Source organism: Chelonia mydas, chromosome 10, assembly GCF_015237465.2.
Source record: "Chelonia mydas isolate rCheMyd1 chromosome 10, rCheMyd1.pri.v2, whole genome shotgun sequence".
Lineage (NCBI taxonomy): Eukaryota > Metazoa > Chordata > Testudines > Cheloniidae > Chelonia > Chelonia mydas.
In genome coordinates, this window is record NC_051250.2 from 39623042 (window position 1) to 39636041 (window position 13000).

The 13000-nt window shown below is 50.1% G+C and overlaps 1 protein-coding gene across 1 annotated transcript in view; it reads right to left on the reverse strand.

Annotated features, from left to right (window-relative positions):
- Positions 1-1096: 1096 nt before the first annotated feature.
- Positions 1097-13000, reverse strand: part of TBC1D21 (TBC1 domain family member 21) — a 37288-nt gene continuing 25384 nt past the window's right edge. Inside the window, exons 8-11 of the mRNA XM_043524057.1 lie at positions 12013-12110; positions 8777-8893; positions 1228-1317; positions 1097-1141 (exon numbers count right to left, since the gene is read on the reverse strand). Of these exons, the coding sequence (XP_043379992.1) occupies positions 1097-1141; positions 1228-1317; positions 8777-8893; positions 12013-12110 (350 nt within the window). The remainder of the gene's footprint in view (positions 1142-1227; positions 1318-8776; positions 8894-12012; positions 12111-13000) is intronic.

The window sequence follows — 13000 nt, forward strand, 5'->3', positions numbered from 1 at the left end:
ATGATCCAGGGGCACCAGTGGTCTGCATGAGATTGCATTGACAGATCTGTGTAGGGGGAGTTACCAGCCCCCTCCCTTCCCAGGCACTATAGCAGGGAGTTTGGCTAGGATTATGTGCCCAGTCGGGAGAAGGCTGCACACCCAGAAAAGCTGCTGTGTCCTGTTGGGAACCCAGTGCAAACAGCACAGGATCCCAGTGGGCCTAGGGGTGAAAGAAAGCTGCCCAAACAGGTGGAAGAAATGGGACTGGGGGGGCTGGAAGGCCCTGGTCTTTGAAGGGACCCTTGCAAGGTTACAAGTTGCCTGTTTACCCAGTAGAAGTTAGAGGGCTGCTTGGGCTTAATTTATAGGCCTGATCCAGACCCAAACTGGATCCAAGTCCACCCTACCTGACCCTGATCCTTCCCCCTGAACCTGAGTCAGCACTGCCTTCTGCCCTGGGACATCTCTGCTCCCCCTGACCGGAGCTGACTCATAGTCAGATCCCATCGGGTTCAGGGCAAGTGGCAGGGCTCTAATAGAGGTGCCCACCACCTGGTTTGCCTGGGTTACTAACAGCACCTGGGGATAGTAGAATCGGTCACCTTCTAGTGCCACGAGCTGTCTGCTCAGCTGGGGCATTCGCACAGCACAGAGCCACCCATAGCCTGCTGCAGCCTATGGAAGTCCTCTTCATGCCAGGGGGCTTTGGCTCATGGCCTGAGAGACAGGGTGAACTGCAGGCTCAGTTCTGCCTGATGCCACATGGGCGGACACACCAAGGAGTGGGCATGGCCCCAGGAGCCCCAGGGATTACTATGGTGGCTTTATGCCACTCTCGCACCTCCAGGATTCGGAGCTGGTCTAGGGCTGGTGGCCCTATGGGTGTACAGCAGAGCAGCTCCTGTTGGGGGCTTCCCTCCAGATGCCAGTGAACTCCAGCTGCAGCCCTTTCCTCTCCAGCGGCGGTTACCTATGTCAGTCCTGCCCCACCCCCGAACTGATAGATCTCTGGGGGCGAGGGTGGCGACCTATTGCCAGGGTGGCACAGCAGCCAGGGCCAAACTCTGATGCCCACTCCGGGTCACACACACATTTATTGCTAACTCTTCTGTCTCTATGAGTCTGCCTGAAGGAAGAACTCCTTCAGCTCATCTGGAACCTGTGGAGAAAAGGGTCTGTGTGAGACACTGACGAGATGATTCTCCCAGCGCTCCCATCCCGCCAGCACAAGCCTCTGCCCATTACCTTTTCCTCGTGTTCCATGAGCAGTTTGTACGTGGAGCAGGCTTTGGAAATCAGCTCATCTGCATCCAGGTCTATGATGTTTCCACAGACCTACGGGGGGAAAGGAGAGCAGAGACACCACCAACCAGGGTAGAGCAAATAGGGGGCAGGAGGCTGCTCCCCTGGTGGCCGATAGCTGTATGTGCAGTGCCTTTTCAAGCCAATAGGTATCACCGAAGCTGGCACCAGGGGTGAAAGTGAGTCGGTAGGGGCCGGTACTGTGTACCGGTAAGAACCGCACCGGCCCATACCCAGCCCACAGTAAAGCGTTGCCGCGGCAGTGCTTTAATGTCCCTGCCCCTTTTGTCCCCCCTGTCAGTGCCCCGCTGGTGGGGTCCGGACCGGCAGGGACACCGACCTTGGGGGGGGGGGAAGGGCAGCAACTTAAAGCGCTGCCGCGGCAAAGGACTGTCCTTAAAGCGCTGCCGCGGCAAAGGACTGTCCTTAAAGTGCTGCTGCGGCAGCGCTTTAACATCACTGCCCCTTCCCCCTGCCAGCGGCCCTGCCGGTAGGGTCCGTACCAGCAGGGCCACCGACAGGGGAGGCAAAAGGGGCAGGGACATTAAAGCGCTACCGCAGCAGCGCTTTAAGGATGCTCCTTTGCTGCTGCGGCGCTTTAATGTTGCTGTGCCCCCCCGTTGGTGGGGCGCGGCTAAGGACCCTGTAGCGCTTTAACGTTCCTGCCCCTTTTGGCCCCCCGGGGCCGCCAACGGACATGGGGTGCAAAGGAAGCAGCTGCCCTGAGGCCAGTGATTTAAAAGGGCTTGGGGCTCCGGACCCCACTGCCGCTAGGGCAGCAGCAGCATCCAGAGCCCCGGGCCCTTTAAATCAACACGGGAGCCCTGGGCGGCGCGGGCCAGCCGGACTTGAAAGGCTGGCTGGGGGATGCTAACCCCCAGTCCCGCCCCTTCCACCCTAGGCTCCACCCCTTCCAGGGGCCGGAGCCGGCCCGCCCCGAACTGGTAAGTGGCCTCAGTTACTTTCACCCCTGGCTGGCACCATCACCCCCCAACCCCACCACTGCTCAAAACCTGGCTCTGCTGCCATGGTGTGCCTGCTGAATGTTTTAATCTGGGCACGGGGTATCTAATGTGGCAGCTAGGACTGGGTGACCCAGCTACCAGGAGCTACCTGTATCTTCATCCAAGCCTGAACACTATGCATTTTTGACATTTGCTTCACTTTTTTATTCTCACGTTTCCTATTCATAATTTCATCGCCTCCTTCTACTTCCCACCAGGGATTACAATCATAGCAATGCAGGGCTGGAAAAGACCTTGAGGGGACATCTAGTCCAACTCCCTGCACTAAGACAGGACCAGGTAAACCTAGATCATCCCTGACAGGGGTTGGGAATCTCATGAGAGATTCTGCTCTGATACGATATACAGCCCAAAGGCAGCAGTCTCCTCTCCACTCTGCCCTGCAGATCTTTGGCACATTCTACAATGGGGAGAGGTCACCTGGTCCCGTGGAGGTTAAGGCCTGTCTAAGGCCTAAGGAGTAGAGCTGAGTAGGAAAAAGTTTTCCTGTTCTGTGAAAAATTTTGAAATAAAAAAAAAAAAATCTCATCCCGCATCAGGATGAACCAGAGAGACAGAGCCCCACCCCAGAATAGCTCAGGGGCTATTCCCCTGGGATGTGACAGACTGCGGTTTCAATCCCTGCTTTGCTGGATTCAGAGCAGGAATGTGACCCTAAGTGTCCCAAGTGAGTGCATTGATCACTAGGCTATTGACTGGAAGACATGAGATGAACTGTCCTAGGTATGGGGGTTCCACGACCACCGCTCCCAAGAGAAGGAGGCGAGTGGTGGTGGTTGGGGTCTCTCTCCTCAGGGGGACTGAGTCATCTATCTGCCGCCCTGACCGGAAAAATCGAGAAGTCTGCTGCTTGCCAGGAGCTAGGATTCACGATGTGAGGGAGAGACTGCTGAGACTCATCAAGCCCTCGGATCGCTACCACTTCCGGCTTCTCCACGTGGGCACCAATGATACTGCCAAGAATGACCTTGAGTGGATCACTGCAGACTACATGGCTCTGGGAAGAAGGATAAAGGAGTTTGAGGGGCAAGTGGTGTTCTCGTCCATCCTCCCCGTGGAAGGAAAAGGCCTGGGTAGAGACCGTCGAATCGTGGAAGTCAACGAATGGCTACGCAGGTGGTGTCGGAGAGAAGGCTTTGGATTCTTTGACCATGGGACGGTGTTCCAAGAAGGGGGAGTGCTAGGCAGAGACGGGCTCCACCTAACAAAGAGAGGGAAGAGCATCTTCGCAAGCAGGCTGGCTAACCTAGTGAGGAGGGCTTTAAACTAGGTTCACCGGGGGAAGGAGACCAAAGCCCTGAGGTAAGTGGGGACGTGGGATACCGGGAGGAAGCACAAGCAAGAGAGCGTGAGAGGGGAGGGCTCCTGCCTCATACTAAGAAAGCAGGACAAACAGCAAGTTATCTCAAGTGCCTATACACAAATGCAAGAAGCCTGGGAAACAAGCAGGGAGAACTGGAAGTCCTGGCACAGTCAAGAATTATGATGTGATTGGAATAAGAGAGACTTGGTGGGATAACTCGCATGACTGGAGTACTGTCATGGATGGATATAAACTGTTCAGGAAGGACAGGCAGGGCAGAAAAGGTGGGGGAGTTGCATTCTATGTAAGAGAGCAGTATGACTGCTCAGAGCTCTGGTATGAAACTGCAGAAAAACCTGAGAGTCTCTGGGGATTAAGTTCAGAAGCATGAGCAACAAGGGTGATGTCGTGGTGGGAGTCTGCTATCGACCACCGGACCAGGGGGCTGAGGTGGACAAGGCTTTCTTCTGGCAACTAACAGAAGTTATTAAATCACAGGCCCTGGTTCTCATGGAAGACTTCAATCACCCTGATATCTGCTGGGAGAGGAATACAGCGGTGCACAGACAATCTAGGAAGTTTTTGGAAAGTATAGGGAACAATTTCCTGGTGCTAGTGCTGGAGGAACCAACTAGGGGCAGAGCTCTTCTTGACCTGCTGCTCACAAACCGGGAAGAATTAGTAGGGGAAGCAAAAGTGGATGGGAACCTGTGAGGCAGTGACCATGAGATGGTTGAGTTCAGGATCCTGACACAGGGAAGAAAGGAGAGCAGCAGAATACGGACCCTGGACTTCAGAAAAGCAGACTTTGACAACCTCAGAGAATGGATGGGCAGGATCCCCTGGGAGAATAACATGAGGCGGAAAGGAGTCCAGGAGAGCTGGCTGTATTTTAAAGAATCCTTATTGAGGTTACAGGGACAAACCATCCTGAAGTGTAGAAAGAATAGTAAATATGGCAGGTGACCAGCTTGGCTTCACAGTGAAATCCTTGCTGCTCTTAAATACAAAAAAGAAGCTTACAAGAAGTGGAAGATTGGACAAATGACCAGGGAAGAGTATAAAAATATTGCTCGGGCATGCAGGAGTGAAATCAGGAAGGCCAAATCACACCTGGAGTTGCAGCTAGCAAGAGATGTTAAAAGTAACAAGAAGGGTTTCTTCAGGTATGTTAGCAACAAGAAGAAAGTCAAGGAAAGTGTGGGCCCCTTACTGAATGAGGGAGGCAACCTAGTGACAGAGGATGTGGAAAAAGCTAATGTACTCAATCGTTTTTTTTGCCTCTGTCTTCACAAACAAGGTCAGCTCCCAGACTGCTGCACTGGGCAGCACAGCATGGAGAGGAGGTGACCAGCCCTCTGTGGAGAAAGAAGTGGTTCGGGACTATTTAGAAAAGCTGGAGGAGCACAAGTCCATGAGGCCGGATGCGCTGCATCCGAGAGTGCTAAAGGAGTTGGCGGATGTGATTGCAGAGCCATTGGCCATTATCTTTGAAAACTCATGGCGATCGGGAAAGGTCCCGGACAACTGGAAAAAGGCTAATGTAGTGCCCATCTTTAAAAAAGGGAAGGAGGAGGATCCTGGGAACTACAGGCCAGTCAGCCTCACCTCAGTCCCTGGAAAAATCATGGAGCAGGTCCTCAGGGAATCAATTCTGAAGCACTTAGAGGAGAGGAAAGTGATCAGGAACAGTCAGCATGGATTCACCAAGGGCAAGTCCTGACTAATCTAATTGCCTTCTATGATGAAATAACTGGCTCTGTGGATGAGGGGAAAGCAGTGGACATGTTGCTCCTTGACTTTAGCAAAGCTTTTGACACGGTCTCCCACAGTATTCTTGCCAGCAGATTAAAGAAGTATGGGCTGGATGAATGGACTATAAGGTGGATAGAAAGCTGGCTAGATTGTCGGGCTCAACGGGTAGTGATCAATGGCTCCATGTCTAGTTGGCAGCCGGTATCAAGTGGAGTGCCCCAAGGGTCAGTCCTCGGGCCAGTTTTGTTCAATATCTTCATTAATGATCTGGAGGATGGTGTGGATTGCACCCTCAGCAAGTTTGCGGATGACACTAAACTGGGAGGAGAGGTAGATAAGCTGGAGGGTAGGGATAGGTTACAGAGGGACCTAGACAAATTAGGGGATTGGGCCAAAAGAAATCTGATGAGGTTCAACAAGGACAAGTGCAGAGTCCTGCACTTAGGACGGAAGAATCCCATGCACCGCTACAGACTAGGGACCGAATGGCTAGGCAGCAGTTCTGCAGAAAAGGACCTCGGGGTTACAGTGGATGAGAAGCTGGATATGAGTCAACAGTGTGCCATTGTTGCCAAGAAGGCCAATGGCATTTGGGGATGTATAAGTAGGGGCATTGCTTGCAGATCCAGGGACGTGATCATTCCCCTCTATTCGATATTGGTGAGGCCTCATCTGGAGTACTGTGTCCAGTTTTGGGCCCCACACCACAAGAAGGATGTGGAAAAATTGGAAAATGTCCAGCAGAGGGCAACAAAAATGATTAGGGGACTGGAACACATGACTTCTGAGGAGAGGCTGAGGGAACTGGGATTGTTTAGTCTGCGGAAGAGAAGAATGAGGGGGGATTTGATAGCTGCTTTCAACTACCTGAAAGGGGGTTCCAAAGAGGATGGATTTAGACTGTTCTCGGTGGTAGCAGATGACAGAATGAGGAGTAATGGTCTCAAGTTGCAGTGGGGGAGGTTTAGGTTGGATATTAGGAAAAACTTTTTCACTTGGAGGATGGTGAAACACTGGAATGCGTTACCTAGGGAGGTGGTGGAGTCTCCTTCCTTAGAAGTTTTTAAGGTCAGGCTTGACAAAGTCCTGGCTGGGATGATTTAGTTGGGGATTGGTCCTGCTTTGAGCAGGGGGTTGAACTAGATGACCTCCTGAGGTCCCTTCCAACCCTGATATTCTATGATTCTATGACTGGTCTGAGGTGGGTCACTTGCTCCCCGTGGTTTTGACCAGAAATCCCATCCTGAACCTTAGAAACCTTCCCACCAAGTGTCCAGTGGAAACTGGCCCTTTACTGCAAACGTTTCAGTTTAGAAAATGCAGCATTGTTGAACCTGGGCCTCTATACCAGGTTTGCCATTGACTGTGGGGTGACCTTGGGCAAGTCTCTGTCCCTCTGTTTCCCCTCCTAGCCCTTGCCTGTTTAGATTGTTGGGCAGGGAGTATCTCTTATTGTGCCTAGCACAACAGGACCGCAATCTCTAGTGATCCTACTGTAATATTAATAAAAAGAAATGCACATTCAACAGGACATGCTGGTCAGTGAAGATGCTTGGAGAGCCAGGGAGTTCAGGTCAGTCTGGAGGAGATTTAGACAACCATCCATGTTCATGGGTGCTGAACTGAACCACCTCATCTTTTAGACCAGCTGCAAATTTTAGGGGTGCCAACTGCAAAACTAGAGGGGGGGTCAAGAGAAGTGGCAATCATGAAAAGGTCATATCAGGGAATCTTAGACATGAGAGGCAGGAAAGAGCTGTTAGGTAACATCTTGTCCATGCCTTTGCTGGCACAAGATTATACCCTAGAGTAAAGTCCACCACCACTCTACTATGCATCCCAGTTTCAAATGGCTCTAGTGCTAAAAGACTTACCATTTCCCAAAGGAGGCTACTCCACAGCCTCACAGATCTGACATTTTCCTTTGCTGGCTTTCATCTGATTTTCATCTGATTTCATTTCACTCTTATTTATTTCTCTTTTGATCATCCAAACAATCCTTTTCCTTTATTGATATTTCAGATCTTTAAATACTGAACACAGACATCACTCCTGTCCCTCCCCCACATTTCCTTCATGGAATATATCCTATATTACACATGCAAACCTCCGTTAAAAGAATACTAAGACTGCAAAGTCAAGTACTCAAACATTAGGATGGGCCAGAATTAAGGTTTCTGAGCACCCTGAATTGGGCCTCCCTTGTGTGTATGCTTTATGATACAGTCTTCAATTACATGATCACCTACTATCTTTTCTACAGGACCCCTGCCTCTTTTAGTAAGATTTCAAGTTCTAGTCCCAAAGCACGAGGGGAGGGGTGGGGAGAGCTTCAACAAAATGGTTGTGAAAATTTTTAACATGGGCAAAACAATGTATCTTTCCTTAATCTTGTTCTCAGAAATGTCTGAATTGCTTTTGCGGAAACTTTCCAAAAATAATCAGCCTGAGGCTGACACCAAGCATGGGAAATTTCAGCCAGAATAGTTACAGTTTGGCAAAGGTATGAGCAAGTGTAAACATGGCCATATAAAAGAAAGTGTTGGATCACCTTAACTCCAGGCAGCACTACTAGCTCTGCCTATAATAAATCTTTCCTCATAAATCCTCTTGAAGAACTAATCTGCTGCATTAGGAAGGAACCAGGGATCTAGATTCTTAATTCCATTTTTTTATTTGAAAATTCCCCCTCTTTGTCCTTCCCCATTCATTCTCAGAGATTACACCTTGAAAAATTGAAATGGGACCTCTTCACAAAGGTCAGGCCAGGAATCAGATCTGATGCCAAGCTTCCTTCAAGTTCTGCATATCAGGATAGGACCAAGCTGCAGACTTTAGATCTGGCTCCTGGTCTGAACATCCCCAAAGTTCAGGGGGTTTAGGATCCTATTTCATATTTGGGCTCATGTCCATTAAAAACACTGAACTCACATTTGTTAAAGGCAACTGAGTGCCTGAGAAAAGTGCCACTTGACTACCTTGGAGAATGGCACCCAGGACAGGCAGAGCTCATGCTGTGGAAGTGCACGCTTCCCTCAGTGTTCCCTGCCAATATGTCCCATCCTTGAGTGAGGAGGCCCACCTCAGCAGGTGAGCGTGTCCTTTTAATCACATTCATTGCTTGGCCTCTCTGCCAACAAGGGGGCTGATCCATATCAAGCAGAAATGTGTGTCTGGTGATGTAGCTAGCTGTCCACTAGGACCTGACCTGAGACCCACCAACTCATCTCAGTCAGGGCACCAAACAGCAGCCTGATGGCAACAACCCTCTATTGCTATAGAGAAGGGCTTGAATTGAATCCCTCTCCTAGAGGGATGATGCAGTGCATCCCATTCCCCTCCTTATCTACTGATTTCCTGTGGGAGGGGGGACTGTGTTACACACCAGGCTCCCTGCTGGCTGGCTCACCATTAAAATGTCATCTCCACCCATATTTTCCCGGAGGATTTGGTCTCTGACACTCTGCAGCATAGTGTAGGCCACGATCACTTGGAAATTTCTGCAGGGTATCCCCATCAGGAATACCTTGGAAGAAACAGACCATGGGCCAGAATCAGTGAAAAACATCAGAGGTGATTCCCATGCTCCACCCATACCCAGCAGAATCTGAACCTTTTGGCTCAGGAACAAAATGTACTAGCAGTCTGTAGCACCTTTTATGCTGGAGGATCCCAAAGCTTTTCGTAGACTATATATTTGAGATCACTGAGTCATCTGCCATTGAAATGCAGCCACTTGTGTGGTGGAACAAGGCAGCTATTTCAGAGCATGCAGCAACACTACACAAATAAATAGGGGAAATGGAGAAACAGTTGCTGCACATGAAATTACAGGAGTAATTTTAGGGAGGGGGACTGTATCTATTTGGAAGGTTGGGCTTGTGGTTTAGGTACATGAATGGGACTGAGAAGAGCTGCCTTCAATTCCCACCTCTGCCACAGATTCCCTTATCCTCTTTGACCATCAGCTTCCCACTTGAGTGTAAAGCAGGGATCAATTTAGAGGATACACTCTTAGGGCGTAGGTCCTGACTCCTGCTATATGTACAGTGCCTAGCACAATAGGGCCCTGATCTTGGCTGACAACACTACAGCTAATGCTACTCCTCTTGCAAAATAAGTAGTAGGGGCTTTTTTTCAAAAACAAGTGCCGAGACCCTTGACTTGACTTCTCAGACAAAACATAGCACCTCCAACAGCACAGAGCCCCTTGACTTGCTGGGTCCATACAGACTCCAATATATTAAGCAAGTGCAAATTAACCATATACCAATACTGGTTGTTCATCTTGCAATGAACTCATCCACTTGGTCTGAGCTGCATTTGCTGCTGGGTGAACTGATTCTAGGTTTTGCTCAAGGGCAAAGTGGCTTTTGATTTTCTTTTGGAGACTCACTTGGCCAAATAATCTCACTTCCAGCATTGTCTGCGCAGGGTGTTCAGACATCCTCCTCTCCACTTCAGATAGAGTTTCTCCTGCCATGGCACAGCCCTGAGACCTCAGCAGGAAGGGCGAGCATGGAGAGGGAGCTCTGTGCAACTACCAATTGAGATATGAAAACCACCAGGGAGAGGGCTGGGAAATGAGAACACTAAGTGAGCGGTTTGGTTTGGTGGGGCAAGAATCCTGTTGCTGCAGCAATCCTCCCTTTACCTTGGAACTTGGACACACACACGGTGTGCACTGTCCGCACCTGCACGCGCCGACCCTGCAGCTCCCATTGGCCGCAGTTCCCTGGGGCAGCGCGCAGAGCTTCCCTGATCGCACCTGTGCCTGGGGGCCACAGGGACATGCCAGTTGTTTCCAGCAGCAGTGTGGAGCCGGGGAGGCAGGGAGCCTGCCTTAGGCCTGCTGTGCCGCCAATCTGACTTTTAGCGGCCTGGTTAGCAGTGCTGACCAGAGCCACCAGGGTCCCTTTTCGAACAGATGTTCCAGTTGAAAACCAGATGTCAGGCAACCCTACCCTTCTCCTCAACACCCCACCCCCACACTACCCCTTGTCTCCAGTCACCACCATCGTGCTGCCTCTTCCCTGCAAGACCCCGCCCCGCCCACTCTCTGCCCCTCCCCCTCATCACTAGCCCTTGTGAGACAGCTTGCTGCTGCAGGTGTGGGGCAGATACAGGTAAAAGTCAGCTAGCAGATTGCGGGTCTGATCGCGGGTTGATCCTGGTGGATGCAGATCCACATTTTGTATCCTTGCAGGGCTCTACCTCTCTGGCCTGCAAAATTGAGTCAGGGACCTCCCAAGATGCTATGCTGTCTAGTGAGGTTTCCATTATTCCCATCTCCCCGTCCGGCTGGAAATACCAGAAGAAACTGCCTCTTGCAGCTGTGGGAGCAAAAGCAGACTAGGATCATTCCACACTGATGCTGGACTCACTGGGCAAGGTTTTCTAGCCAGTGTGATTCAGGAGGTCAAACCAGATGACCACAATGGCGCCTCCTGGAGCTATGAAAATAAGTCAACTCAGGTCCCATCAAAGCCCAGCCTAAGCTCACCTGAAGGGTCACGCATTTCTCAGCCCATGTGTCAGGTTTATAACAAAACCTCTTCTTATGAGAATTTTGCATAGCTCAGCCCTCTAGCCTTCCACCACCTGGAGTTTTCAACACAACTGGGCAGGAAATGGGGTTTCATTTTACAGAAAATGTTCGTAAAACTGAAACTTTTCAGCCAAAACCCAAAATATTTCTATTTGGAAGTGCTGCTGCCGATGCCTTATGGAAGCCAGCTGCCTCATTCTCCCAGTCTCAAAAATCACCATAAACATTCCTAGATTTTATCTAAGTGCTTTTCATCAGCATGTCTCATAGTGCTTTACAAATGAGGGCAATATCCTACTCCCATTTTACAGATGGGGAAACTGAGGCACGGGAAGGGGCTGTGACTTGCCCAAGGTCACCCAGCAGGCTAGTGAAAAAGCCTAAAATAGAACCCAGGACTCCAAAGTCAAGTCCACAGTTTTCTATAGGCCAGGCTTCCTAGGCAGACTTCATATCCCATGATGCATCACAGTCTCCCCTCTTGAAGAGGAGAAGTAGTGCATAATGGAAATCCCTGGCTATGGTGCATTATGAGAGATGTAGACCCATAGAGGTTCCTAGAGAAGAATGGGTACAAGAGGCAATAGAACTACAACTCCCATGAGACACTAGGACAGTATTACCAAATCAAACTGCTCTAGGATTGTTTTGGGGAAGTTCTCTGGCTGGAGGTCAGACTGGATTGCAATGGTACATTCTGGCCTTGGAATCTATGAAATATTTCAGCTTTCAGGATATTGGTTTTTCAAAGATAACAAAAAAAAATTCCCAAGGAAAGCAGCCACTTCTCATGAAGATTTTTTTCTGTCAAAAAAAAAAAATCCATCAAAAAACAATTTAGAGGGAACATTTGTGACCAGCCTTAGTTTCCAGTCCCACTCTGGAGTGGGCCAAGTCATTGGTCCTCAATCACAGAAATGCTGCAAGAGATGATTAGTTCATTGCCCTGGAGTCACATCCACTCTGGCAAGTCACTTAGGCAGCCTCTCTGGCTGAAACTCTTTGCCCTCTGTAGGGGGAAAGGAAAGTTACAAATGTCGGGTACCCATCATGCCTTCAGGTGCCAGGAAAGCCACAGAATGTCAGAAAGCTCTCACCTCCCACAGTCTCCAGACGTCATCAAAGGATTTGAAGACTCGCTGGAAGAAGAGGCAAAACCAGGGGAACAGTGACTGCACAACTCTCCCCTTCCCTTCTAGAGGATGAGAAAAGCAAGCTCAGGTCAGGGACCGAGACACACCTTACCATCCAGCCTGTGCAGGTGTAAATCAGAGAGCCACACATTGGGGCTCTCTTCTCAGTTGCTTTATTTGCTGCAATACATGTTAGGTTGCCACCTTTAAAAGTTGGTTCTCCAGAGCACACATCCTGTTGCAACGCCTGGACATTGCATCACCATGTTGCCAGCTCTCATCATCAGGCAATGCAGCGTCAGCACATAGTGACATTGTCACAGAATGGGATGCTGTTACATGGCCATGCAACGTCAAGGCATTATCATGGCAACTCCATGCTATGTCATAACAAGAGGATGTTGCATAGGCCCCAAAAGATACCGAGACTCTGACGGCCCATCCCCGTGACTTGTAGAATGTGAGTCAATACTGGAACTCTCCCAGGGAAACTGGGCTGTGTTGGCAACCCTAGTCATTCTCAAGCCTCCTAGTTAAACCCATGTAATGTCCCAGGGAGTGCCATGGAGGTACAGTGTAGGACCTAGAGGGGAAGGAAGAGCTTGGATTTTCCACCATGGTGACATCAATAGATCCCTAAGGAAGCCAGGTCTGGCCTTTCTAGTCTAAGGAAAGTACAGCTCAGTGCAGGAAAGGAGCCTTAAAAGAGAAACTCCTGTCAGGGATGGTCTTGGTTTACTTGGTCCTGCCACAGCACAGGGGGCTCGACTTGATGACTTTGCATGGTCCCTTCCATCCCCACAGCTCGGTGATTCTATGGAATACCAGAGGACCACTCCCCCTATCCATCACAAGATAGTGATAGAGAAAGACAGGAAAAGTGGATGGGGAGGGTTGAGATTCACCGTCCTGCTCCAATGCCAGGAAACCCAGGATGTGGGACCCCTGCTCA